General features: G+C 34.0%; 1 protein-coding gene across 2 annotated transcripts in view; it reads right to left on the bottom strand.

The window, feature by feature from the left end:
• LOC117917412 overlaps positions 1–10193 on the bottom strand; it is a 32060-nt gene extending 21867 nt beyond the window's left edge. The window contains exons 1-2 of one of the 2 annotated variants that reach the window (XM_034833682.1): positions 10074–10193; positions 8125–8421 (exon numbers count right to left, since the gene is read on the bottom strand). In XM_034833682.1, the coding sequence (XP_034689573.1) occupies positions 8125–8401 (277 nt within the window). In that variant the 5' untranslated portion in view covers positions 8402–8421; positions 10074–10193. The remainder of the gene's footprint in view (positions 1–8124; positions 8422–10073) is intronic. The other variant, XM_034833690.1, reaches the window with a different exon arrangement.
• Positions 10194–12074: the final 1881 nt, after the last annotated feature.

Here is a 12074-nt window from a genome sequence, read left to right as displayed (position 1 = left end):
CCCTCGTTAGAGGTTGTCGTCATCATGACGCCTAAGAGCTCCCCGATTTCGTTGATCATATACTCGTAACAGATAAGGCTCATGAAAATCGCGATTTGTGGTTGGATTCGTGCAAATCGTGCCTCCACCATTGATTTCCAAAACAATCTGTGGCCGGCGTTGGTTGTCATAATCGTCCTCTTGCCAATTGCCACGTTGGTCTGATTGTCACTTCATGGGTTCACGTGTCCCTTCAATAGTCAATGCAGCCACCATTTGCATGAGGTTGCGAAGAGTCTCATTGATCCTGTCGAGTCGTTGCTCAATTTTTTTGAACCGTCATTCATCGTCGATAGTTTGTTTTCCACTAGAACCGTTGTCAACCATCAGACCGAGGTAAAAATCCTTACTCTGATACTAATTTTGGTGCAGCGGAAGGTTTGTTTCAAAAGGAAACAGAATAACACTCAAGAACCAACACAAAGATCACAATAGGATCTGAAAATTAGAAAATAATTCTAAAAAAATATATTGAACTCCTCTCTAACAATTACAATGAACCTTTAAATAATATTTGTAATGCAAAAATAAAGGATATAACTTAAATAGGAAACCAGAAATAGGAAACCAAGGTAATTGGAAACTAGGAAAACTAGGAAAGAAATAGGAAACTAATGATGAACCTACAATAGAAACTAATAATGTAGAAAATAGAACCTAAACTAAAATAGAAACTAATCTAAAATAAAAACTAATGACGTAGGAAACTAAAAATAGAAACTAATGGAAATAGAAACTAATGATGTAGGAAGCTAAAAATAAAAACTAATGATGATTGTGTGCTACATCACATACACAAGCTCACAAAGAAATAAAGTAAAAATATGACTTAAATATGATTCAGAAGATATAAAGCAAAATTAATCAAGCATATAAAAAAAGTGCAAATTTTAGGAATACAAATGCAAACTATTAATTAAATATGAAAATCAAACTGAAGAAATGAAGCATAACGACTGAGTTAGGAAACAACATTAGATGGGTATTGACAAGGATGCAGAAAAAAAAAAAAAAAAAAATCTTAAGATTCATGGGACCTTCAGCATGATCAAACAGATGGTAATATTCTGATCATAAACTTATGTCTGGATAACCTTATATTTGGTAAGCATGTTATAATGTCTTTAAACAGAACAAGGAAATTTCAACTTGACAAGAGCAAGCTACAGCAAGTTTGTTAACATCTTGATTATGATATTAGTAAAACAATAAGTAACTTGTTGTTCACTTAATGATTCTTAGATTTACTTCCCATGTTGGTTCAAACTGTTCAACTGAGTCCATTCAAATTAGCTATGTATCAATAATTAAGCATCAATTTTTTTTTTTTTTTGATAGATAAAGAGAATAATATTAAACAGAAAGAGGAATCACCAATCTAGTACCCTCTGGGTATACAGGGAGTATACAAAAGCAGCCCAAAGGCTCGAAACCAAGGGAGGAGGAAATAAACAACAGCCTACCCTTACTTAGAGCCTAGCCACTCAAAAAAGCTAAATTAAGCATCAAATTATTAATCTGCACAAACAATAGAAGCATAAGCTTTGGAGTGATTTATGCCTGAGCTGATTGCAAAGCAGCACATCAAGGATATGGATGATTGGAGGAATTGCATAAAAAGACAATTTGTTTAAGCCATTCCCTATTTCTCCCAAGAGATGATTTACGTAGTTTTTTTTTAATCAAGGACAAGGAGCACTTCAGAGAGAAGAAATTCAAGAAAGAAAGGGTAAAAGAAAACCAAGCAGAAAGCAAAAACAGCCACCTCAAACCCAAACCAAAGACGAAGAAACTGCTGAAAAGGTAAAAAATGACCTGACTTCTTCCCTTGGCATAGATGCTCTCCAGGCCAAGAAGGGCCAGCCAACCTCTTCTTCAATTGACAAGAGCAACCCTCAACCCCCCCAGCCCACTTCATCTATGTTTCCTTCTGCCCCTTAAATTGCATTTTTTATTTTTTGGGGGAAGGATGAGGAGTGAAGGCTTGTAACCATCATTTTGCTTCTTCTATGGCCCTTGAACATGTAATGGACTAAAAATATGAACTGCAAAACAATAATCTAGGTTGTTTGTAACTGACAAGGAGAGGGAAAAGGACAAAACACGATACCAAACATACTAGGTGCCACACTCATATATTTTGGATAACATATCAAGACTCAATCCTAGAACTCCCTCTTTTCCTTAACTAATACTCAAATTTTCAACCATACTGGAATTTCATCTGCTTGATTTAGCGCAAATAAAAGAGATCATGTAAGCTCCCAAAAAGACTGCAACCAAGTTTATGTGCATTTGACCACATCAAACTTTATGTCCAAACCCAATGGCATAGATTTACTATGAAGATCATATAACAACCTAGGAAGGGGAATGAAGAAAGATGAGGTATACTTGGTAACAAAGACAGTATCTCAGAGGAAACCTTGAGTTTTTTTGGAAGATTATATCATAGATCACATGAAGATCCTTGGAGCATAGTGTGTTCGCATTGCTCCCTCATTTTCTAGAAGTGCTAATTTGTGGACCATCCTCCATGGAGGATGAAATTCCAAAAGTGGTCTTTCAGTTCGATTAGGAGAAAGATTTAGATGCAGAAGATCTTTTTTTCCTTTTGTACCAGGATTGTTAGAATCTATAGTTGAGGATTTTGAAGGTATTTTCAAAATTTTATGACAGCAACACTAATGCCACCTCAATAACTCGTGTCTGATAGAGGAATCAAACTGAGAGACAGGACCTATCAAGGTGGCATTAGTGTTGCTGTTATAAAACTTTGGAGGAATCAAACTCCTTTTGTAGCGTCTTGGGTGATATCCTCCATGGTTAGAGAGACTTTCTTAGAATGACACAGCTCCTTCATGGGGGAAGAAATGAGAAAAGACATGGCAAGCAGCTTCTTTGTGCTTTTTTTTTTTTTTTTTTTTTTGACAATTTGGAAGGAAAAGAATAGAGCTCATTTTAAAATGAGGAACATTCTGATCAAAGATTGAAAAAACACTTTTCTTTGCAATCTTTAGTTGTAGGCTAAGTTGTACATGGATGAAAGGTTCATTCTAAATTAAATTTACTAATTGATGGGTTCTCACTGAGGGAGGGAGTAGGTTTTGTAGTCCCTCTTGTTTTTTGTTGTGCCTTTTGATGACCATTGTATATGTCCTATGTGATTTGGTCCACTCTTTTTGGTGTGTTCTTTATATTATACTCACTTTATTAATAGAATTTCAGATTTTGGACACATCATTTAAGTGGCAAGCACTTACAAGATTATAGTCAAGTTTTTGTCTCATCACATTTAAGAAGACTTGCATAAAACCATTCATCTCTCCAAGTGAACTTTTGTTAAGGAAATAGATTTTTGTGGCTAATGAAATCATAGAAAAGGCAATCTAGAGAAGAGAGAATTGTTTTCAAGATTGGTTTTGAAAAGGTTTACATGATAATGAGGATTGGATATTCTAAACCATGCTTTAGAAAGAAAAGGTTTTAGTTCAATATGGAGACAGTACATAAGGCGATTAAGAAGATTAAAATCAGGTGTTCCCCTTTCATGTATCCTTTCTACCACTGTGGCTGATGTTTCAGCAAACCAATGTTAGGGGTAAGGAAAATGACATTTTTTTTATGCCTTTCAAATGGGAAAAACTAGAACTAGGGTGTCTCACCTATAATTCACAAGCAAAACCATATTCTTTCAGAAACTAGGTAAGAAATTTCCAAATCTTAAGCTTATTTTGATGGTTTTCAGGCAAATATCACGTCTTAAGATAAGTCTAGATAAGAGCCTATTGTCAAGGTACAATATTATCCAAAACCAAATTATTTGATTGTTGGAATATAAGGCCACAAATACCTGGGTCTCCTCTTGAGAAGGAATGACAAAGTTGCTTCATTTTAGGATTCAGTAGTAGACAAGATTTCTTAGAGACCTGATAGTTGAAAGAAAGCTTACGTGTCCTTTAGCAATGAATAGCCCTTATGCGATCTTGTTTGTCTCATATTTCCATTTACTTCATTCTTATGTTACAGATTTTAATCAAAATGATTTGTAAAGAATTGAGAAATTGCAAATGAGTTTTCTCGATAAGGGTGTGGGATAAAAGGAAAGACCACCTCCTTAATGGGAACTAGGTATTTAAGTCTAAGAGAATCAGGTATTGGTTCACAAAAGATTTCTTTGAGGAATGAAACCTTTTTAAGGTAGTGGGCATGGAGGTTTCCCAATGAGAGTAATGCTTTATGCATGAGGCCATTTTAAGTATCTAGAAATCACATTCCAATAATGGAATGATAACAATGTGCTCAGGTGGTTGCACTTATAAAAAAAAAATGTGCTCAGGTGGTTGCACCATTGCCTTCGGACGACTATCATCCAAATTTTCTCTGAATTTTCGTTTCACGCATATTTTTATTATGGATAATGATATTGAAGATTCATTTTTGAGAAGACCTTTGATGGCTCATTTTTTTATAGGCAATTCAAAAGAATATATATAAAGACGTAAGAGAAGCATTTGAATCAAAGGTGTAACCAAGTACACGGAAAGCGTACATAAGTCACCTAAAATCAAGCAAACAGAAGAGGAAAGGAACAAAAGAAAGACCCGTCACCCCTTCTCCTTACTTTGAGCTAATCTAATCTAAAAAACCTGTCATGGTCATGGAAAAATCATCTACAATCTAACCCATTCTAAAAATGTATTCATAAAAGAGAGTTTCATCGCTTGTGTTTGTTAGCTTTGAATCTTCAAAGACTCTTCTATTTCTTTCCTTCCACAACATCCAGAACAAACACATAGGAGTGGCCCTCAAAGCTTTTTTCCACTTCTTACCCACAAAGGAATCATGTCAGCTTAATAGAGGTTCCTCTAACTGTTGAATGCATCACCCAAACCACTCCAAACAAAGAGAAGATTAACTGCCATAAGACACTTGTGATAGGACAGTGAAGAAGCAAATGATTAGTTGTTTCTTCATTCATTTTACACATATAACACCTGTTCAGCATACTTCATCCCCTCCTTTTAAGTTGATTGACAGTCAACATTCTGCCAGCCAAAAAAAGAAAAAAAACACATTCAATGGGATCCAAGGATTCCAAACACAACTTACAGGGAAAGGCTTTCTACTTCCCTAGAGTAGTGAAAGGTAGAAGGATTTGACAAAGAACTTGCCACCCTTGGAATCCTTCCACTCCAAAGTATGATCCTCCTTTCTCCTAACTAAGCAAGCTTGTAGTTATGTAAAAAGCCATTCACACCTTTAAGCTCACAATCATGAAACTGTCTAGAAAAGCAAGGGCTCCACCAAACACTTTCCCCATATTACTCCCACATATCCACTACCCAGAGATATTTGCCTGAGAACAAAGATGGGAAAGATTCTTCCAAAGAGGAGTCACCACCACATCGATCTTTCCAAAATTAGATCATTCTTCCATATTCAATTTCCAATTCTTTTCAAAGTAATGAAAACAAGACACTCAACCTTTTTCCTTTTCTTTCTTTCTCAACCCCGCCCCCCCTTTTTTTTTTCTTTTTTGCATTTCTTTTACTAGTGAAAACAAGAGAGTCTCCTATTTGAATCTCCTTTTTCTTGTGTCTTGGAATGTTGATTTCTACTGCAACATTTTTTATCCAAAAACAGAGGGCCTTGAACTTCTCATTTTCTCTTCAATCCATGTATACTTTTTTTCCATCTTATATAGAATTCAGGCCATGATCCTTGAGTTCCTTAGGTTATTTTATGTAACTAAGGTCTTTCTCTTTAACTCTTTCATAGTTCATGAATCTAGCCAATCTCATTTGAAAATTTAAAGCTTCATCCATGACAAAGACCTTTGCATGGATTTTGGTCAATAAGAAGGCAGTAATATGCTACAAGTAAGGAAGCCATGTGAACTTCTGGCGGCTTTAAGGTTTTGGCATGCATTGTTCAAATTTTCTAAGAAACTATTTTCTCCAAGAAGCATGATAGATAAGACCATCTTCTCTACAAGTTTTGGGGATCTCTTAAAGCTAAGCTATTTTGAAGCAAGGCTAGCCTTACTGAATTCAGATAATGTAGATAGCAAAGAATATCACAATTTTCTACAATAAATGGTGGTCTGCAGACACTACTTCAGATGTGGTATTTTTCTATGCTTTTCTATAAGCTTACACCTTAGCAGCTTTAGTTAGCATTCCTTTGTGCCTTCTGCAACTTCCTGATTTATATGTCCAAGGAATTGGAACTGGAGTTGCAACAAATCTAAATCCACCTCTAATTCTCTTAAGTTAATTCTGAAGATGTTTTTTAGGTAATCATGGTGGGCTAAGGATTGAAGGTGCATTCAGATATGAAACCATGTTAAGAGCCTTTCCTAAACCAGCAAGGAAAGGTTTGGTCATTGAGGCAAATATTTTAGCACTTTTAAAGGGAGTTGATATAAGTTAACGCTTTAAGTCTCTACAAACAATTGAAAAAGGTAGACTTGGCTATTGAGATAGAAGTTCATGAAAGTATAATGAATGGCTTCATTATAGATGTCAGCAGTCACTTAGGGTGCTCTTTCTCCTAGGATCCACAGACCTAAACACATTGCAATTCAATAAGCCAAACAACAATTTCTTTTCTTTTTTTTTGGGGGGGGTGGTGATTTTTTATCCTCCTAAGTTATGTAAGAGTATTTTTTGCTCGTACAAGTTTTTGTTATGCCTTTCAATCGTCCAACTTGTTTTATTAGCCCTTCTGAGCATTCTATTTGCCTTTTACATTCCTTGACCAACCTTTGTATATTTTGGAAGGACTTCTTGTCTTTTGTTGAATTTATCAATTCATATCAATAAATTCGTTTGTTTCTAATGAGAAAAAATTACTATGCTCAAAGGAAACAAAAGATGAGTGGACACACCATAATATGTAGTAGATAGTAATTGCATATAGTAGGGACAACAAGCATAGTTTTAAAAGGTGAAGGTACACGTAAGGCACAATGTTATCTTGGAGCTTAGGCACAAGGCACAACCCAAGACACGAGCTTGAGATGCATCCTAAGTCACATGTACAATTTTATATAATATAGGAATATATATTCAAAAGAAATGGATAAATAGTTTAGTAGCTTTAGTTATCATTATAAATAAATAGATGGATAAATAAATAAATAAATAAAATATTATATAAAATAGAAATACTACATAATTCAATTAAATTTATAAATAAATAAAAAAAGCATGCAAAATAATAAGAAGTTTCAAATTTTTGAAACTTTCATTATATAACTATCTTAGTAAATGAATAATAAATAAATCAAAATAATTCACAATATATTCAATTTAAAAATAAAAAATAAAAAAATAGATAAATAAGTATTTCAATTTTCAAATTATAGATCTTCAGTATCTAATTATCACTTTATCATAAAAATAAATTAAATAAACAAATAAATAAAATATAGATATATAGATATAAATTCATAAATACCAGTGGGTTATGAGTAGTCTATGCACGGGAGGAAAAAAGAAAAATGAGCCCTCTCCAAGAATTGCCAGCAGCCACCAGGTATTGGACACCCTTCTCTCTTTCCTTTGTTTCTTCTTCTCCACTACTCATCTTCCATCTTCTCTCCTCGGTCTAAGAAACAGTCCAAAATGACGTCGTTTTTTAGCCAGGAGAAAAAAAAAAGGGACAGCACGGGTGTCCCTTAAGAGAGCCTTGCGCCTGGCTCAGCGTGCATACCTTTTGCACCTAAGCCACCCCTCTTCAAATGGGTTGGGTCTGACCACAAGCGAGGCACAAGCCCCATGTCACATTGCCCCATACCTAGGCATGCTTTTTAAAACTATGACAGCAAGGAAGACTTCTGTTTATGGTTGAAGTGCAAATTTGATGAGAACAAGAAGGTAGAAACAGTAGGTTCAAGTAGTTAGTATAATAAATAATCTTTGCCTGCTTATAAGCCAAGCTACACCTTGTCAAAACAGGTCCTGATGCAGATAAATGTATGTGAGTATACCCATGCATGAATATGTGTTTGTGTAGGTGGAAATGCATATTGCTTGATAAATCAATATAAACTAGGTAACTAAAAAGGCAAAGGAATACTTTGTGGTATAGTTATCCATCCTTCTTCTTCTGTAACATCTGAGAGGTTCTCTAGGTCAGGAGAGTCACTTTTTGAACTTAGACCTGCAACACTGCCATTTTCACCTCCAACTTCACCATGAACTTCATCCACAAAATAATTTGGAAATGAATCTTCAGCTATAAGACCCTCCAAAGTTGCTGTAGGTTTTGTCACATGTTGTGTGCCCTTAGAAATTTCATGAACAGGTGGCTCATCTGCATGTGCAGTATGCGAAGGTCGCATCAAAAAATTCATTTTCCCACTGAAAGTAATATCTGCAATATCATAGAAGATGCCTTATGATTGTGAGAAATATAATAAAAAGATAAAGTAACTGAGGCATGAACTGCACCATTGCCATTATATGTATCAAAACAAAAATGATCACTCTGTACAGAATTTCAAAAAAGTAAAATCTTCTATAAACAGTAACTAACAGGAGTAAAGAGATGAACCCCAGTCTAATGAACCAGAGGCTGTGATGGATCATATAAAGGTAGATGTTTATTGTTTGCAATAGAGAAAACGACAACCAATAAACTACAAATTTTAGAACCAAATAAACAAATTAAAGAAGTGATTGAGTAAAGAACTGCTAAAATACAGATTCCTCAAAGAAAGTTACTTGAGAAAATAAACAACAATGCAAAGGTAATGCTGAGTTGAATATGGTTTGCTATTGTATATTGAGAGGCATCTAAGATGTAACATGAAGTGGAAGGCAAAACCACATCTTTTTTGTAGAGGTGCTTGGCTAGAACAACAATGCAATACACTTATTTTAAATTTCCATTGAAAACAAATGTAAACAGTTTAATTCTATACACACTAAGTAGCAAGGGCTGATCGCAATTTGAATAACAGAAAGATTACCATACATTACAAAAATTTCCTATTCCAGTTCTTTCTAGTTGTACCTCTGGTTCCATAATAATCTATATCTATATCATATATAAACGCATGAAGAGTTTGTAAAAAAAATTTCCCAAAGTATCCCTATTACATCACTTATTTCCCCTCATATGCCACATCTTTATTATTTGACTGTAACAATCATAATATATTCACCTTTTTTATTATTTATTGGTCATAATTGATAAAAGTAAATGCATTTTACTTATTTTGCATTTTAAAATTCTTCCTTTTCTTCTTTTAAGATAAGAGTTTATACTCTCTCTCTCTTTTTTTTTTTTTTTAATCTTCCTTTTATATATAATTGTATAAAACAATGTTAGTAAGTTAATTTTACAAAAATTCGTCCTTGAGCTGTAGTCGAAAATGAAATCCTAGAATTAAAAATTTTCATCAATAAAAGCATTCAAAGAGAAATCATAGCTATCTGTCTGGTTTCCAAGAACATAGAGCAATAAAAAAGAAAACATATGTTATCTATCTTAGAGGGAGAGAGAAAGAGAGAGAGGAGAAGACGAAACCCCTCCAGTCAACGAAACCAAACAGACATTGTGAATTGCAAGTAAAATGACATTTTTCTGTATTCCCAACTCATTGCTAGTGAAAATTCTGCAATTCAAAATTCTAATTAATTTTTTCAAATTTTCTCCACATCTAAACTAAATCTCTCATACTAGAAAACATTCCCAAATATCAAATAAGGCTAAGAAAAAATTCAGTCTGAGTTGTAATCCAAACTGACAATAGTTCCGCAGTTGATCGAAGAGAAACCTAGATTCTAGAATTCAAAATTTCCGAGTTATAAACCACTCAGAGTGAAATCTGACCCTCTGTGCGGTTACCATGACAATGAAGAAAAATAAAAGAAAACCACATTTTGATTCCTATGCCATTCTCGAGCGTTGATGAGAAAAATCTTCAAGTTCAAAATTTTTTTTCATTTTCTCAGGATCCAAACTGTTGCATCTAATATAGAAGTCTATTGATTGAATTGTAAAAGAGATTGGAGCGATACCTAGACCTCAGATCGATTGAAACGCGGAGTTTGGAGAAGAAATGATTGAATGCTTTTGTGTAACTCTAAACGGAGATCGGGACTCATGAACTGATGATGGTTTGCGCCTGGCCGGCCCAATTTTTTAAAGAAATAATAAATAATTGATTAAAAGGATGAAATAAAGAATAAACAAAAATATCATGTGTTTATAATATGTTTTAAAAGAAATGATTATTTGTATGAGAAAAAAAACATGATTATTTTTATCAAAATGAGACCAACAAAAAGGGACGAAGAATTAGATTTTCAAAATTTGGATTTCCGATTACCCTTTTAATCGAATAACCCATTAGTTGAATAGGATGGAATACTCCCGTATAGTGAATATTCCTATACATCTTTTTTTTAAATAGTAACTCATTTTTCATATAAATGTTTATGATTATTTTAACTATTTACATATAGGTTTTAAAAGAAATTATTATTTTTATAATAAAAATGATGACATTTTTGTCAAAATATGACAAAAAAAATGAAAAGTTAGATTTCCAAAATTAGGTTTTAATGACTTTTTTAATCAAATAAATTTCTTTTTTTATTATTAATATGAAAAAATGACAAGGAATCTTTCTCAAAACAAGTTTTAAAAAACTATTCTAAAAATAAAATATTTCCTTGAACACATTTTATTTATTGTGGGTTGTTTGTATTTATTTTTTATTGTTTTTATTTATTTTGTAAGGTTATTTTAAAAAATAATTATTGAAAATAAAACATTACATAGTTATAGTAAATAAGTTAAAAACATTTTAAGTTTTCAAACAAAATTTTGTTTTTTAAAATTTAAAAACACTCTCACTCATATTGTAATCCTTCTCCCTTAAAAACATGGTTGTATACTTGTAGACCCCTTTGTAGACACCACCTGGGAGGAGTTAAAAAATTTTCATTTGAAGTGGGAGGACATCTTTCTATAGGGAACGAGTTGCTGAGATGTGTGGCAAACGTCACCATCCTACCATGGTGGTGGTTGAGGATGACGTCTTAGTTGAACCGTGAGCAGGGGAGCAGGTTGGTTGCTTGAGGAGCAAGCTGGAGAGTAACAGAAATAGTGGTAGAGACGTTTGTGAGGGGGTGAGATATTTTTGTGGGGGGTTACAGAGAAATTTTGGGTGGAGCTTGGAGAAAAAGTCGGAGAAAGAAGACAACTAGAGGGAATACCATTTGAGCTAGGAAGGAAGAACTGATCAGAGAGAGGAATAAACACATAGAAGAATCGCCTTGACATAAGGAGATATAGGTATTGTTTCTATAAGCTGTCAAAATTTTTTTTTCTTTTTTCATGTCCATGCCATTTTATTGTGTTTTCTGAGTATCATGAGATTCTATTTTGATGTCTAAATGTGTTTATTAGGGACTCTTATTTGTTTTTATGGAATTTGAGCTTGCTCGTACTCACCTTATGCTTAATTTCCAACCTGTTTTGTGGCCTCTATTTTGAGATTTTACATGAGATATTTGGCTTTCACGTATTGATTTCTTTTTAAAACTCATTTGAGCTCCATCTTGGCCCACTCCTTACATCTAAGTTCAGTGATGGAAGCATGAAACATGGTTTGTATGGGTTCATTTTTACTTCCTATTTTTGGTGCCCCGTTCTTGCTATTTCCCCTGCTTCTGGCTCACAATGGAAGATGGTCATTCTTTCTGGAGGGATAAAGTTAGCTGGGCAGAATTAGGTTGTGGGTAGTGAGTTTTACAGTGAAACAAATAGAATAAGCAAATAGAGGAGGTTTATGGGTTTCTAGTTTGCATGCTTTCTATAACCGGAAGAAATGACACTAGCCCTATTATGATGAAGAAATCCTTGCAGTGGCGATGACTGAAGAATTCTTTAGGAAGAAAATTCAAGATGTCCTGATCTCTGTGCCCGCGTTGGATGGGAAATGAAAAGATCCAGTGGACTCATTTACAAAGAAGATAATAGTCAAGGTGATGTGGGATAGTCTCTAAATGGAT

This window comes from Vitis riparia, chromosome 1 (assembly GCF_004353265.1).
Source record: "Vitis riparia cultivar Riparia Gloire de Montpellier isolate 1030 chromosome 1, EGFV_Vit.rip_1.0, whole genome shotgun sequence".
Classification (NCBI taxonomy): Eukaryota; Viridiplantae; Streptophyta; class Magnoliopsida; order Vitales; family Vitaceae; genus Vitis; species Vitis riparia.
This window is presented reverse-complemented; position numbering and strand designations above follow the sequence as displayed.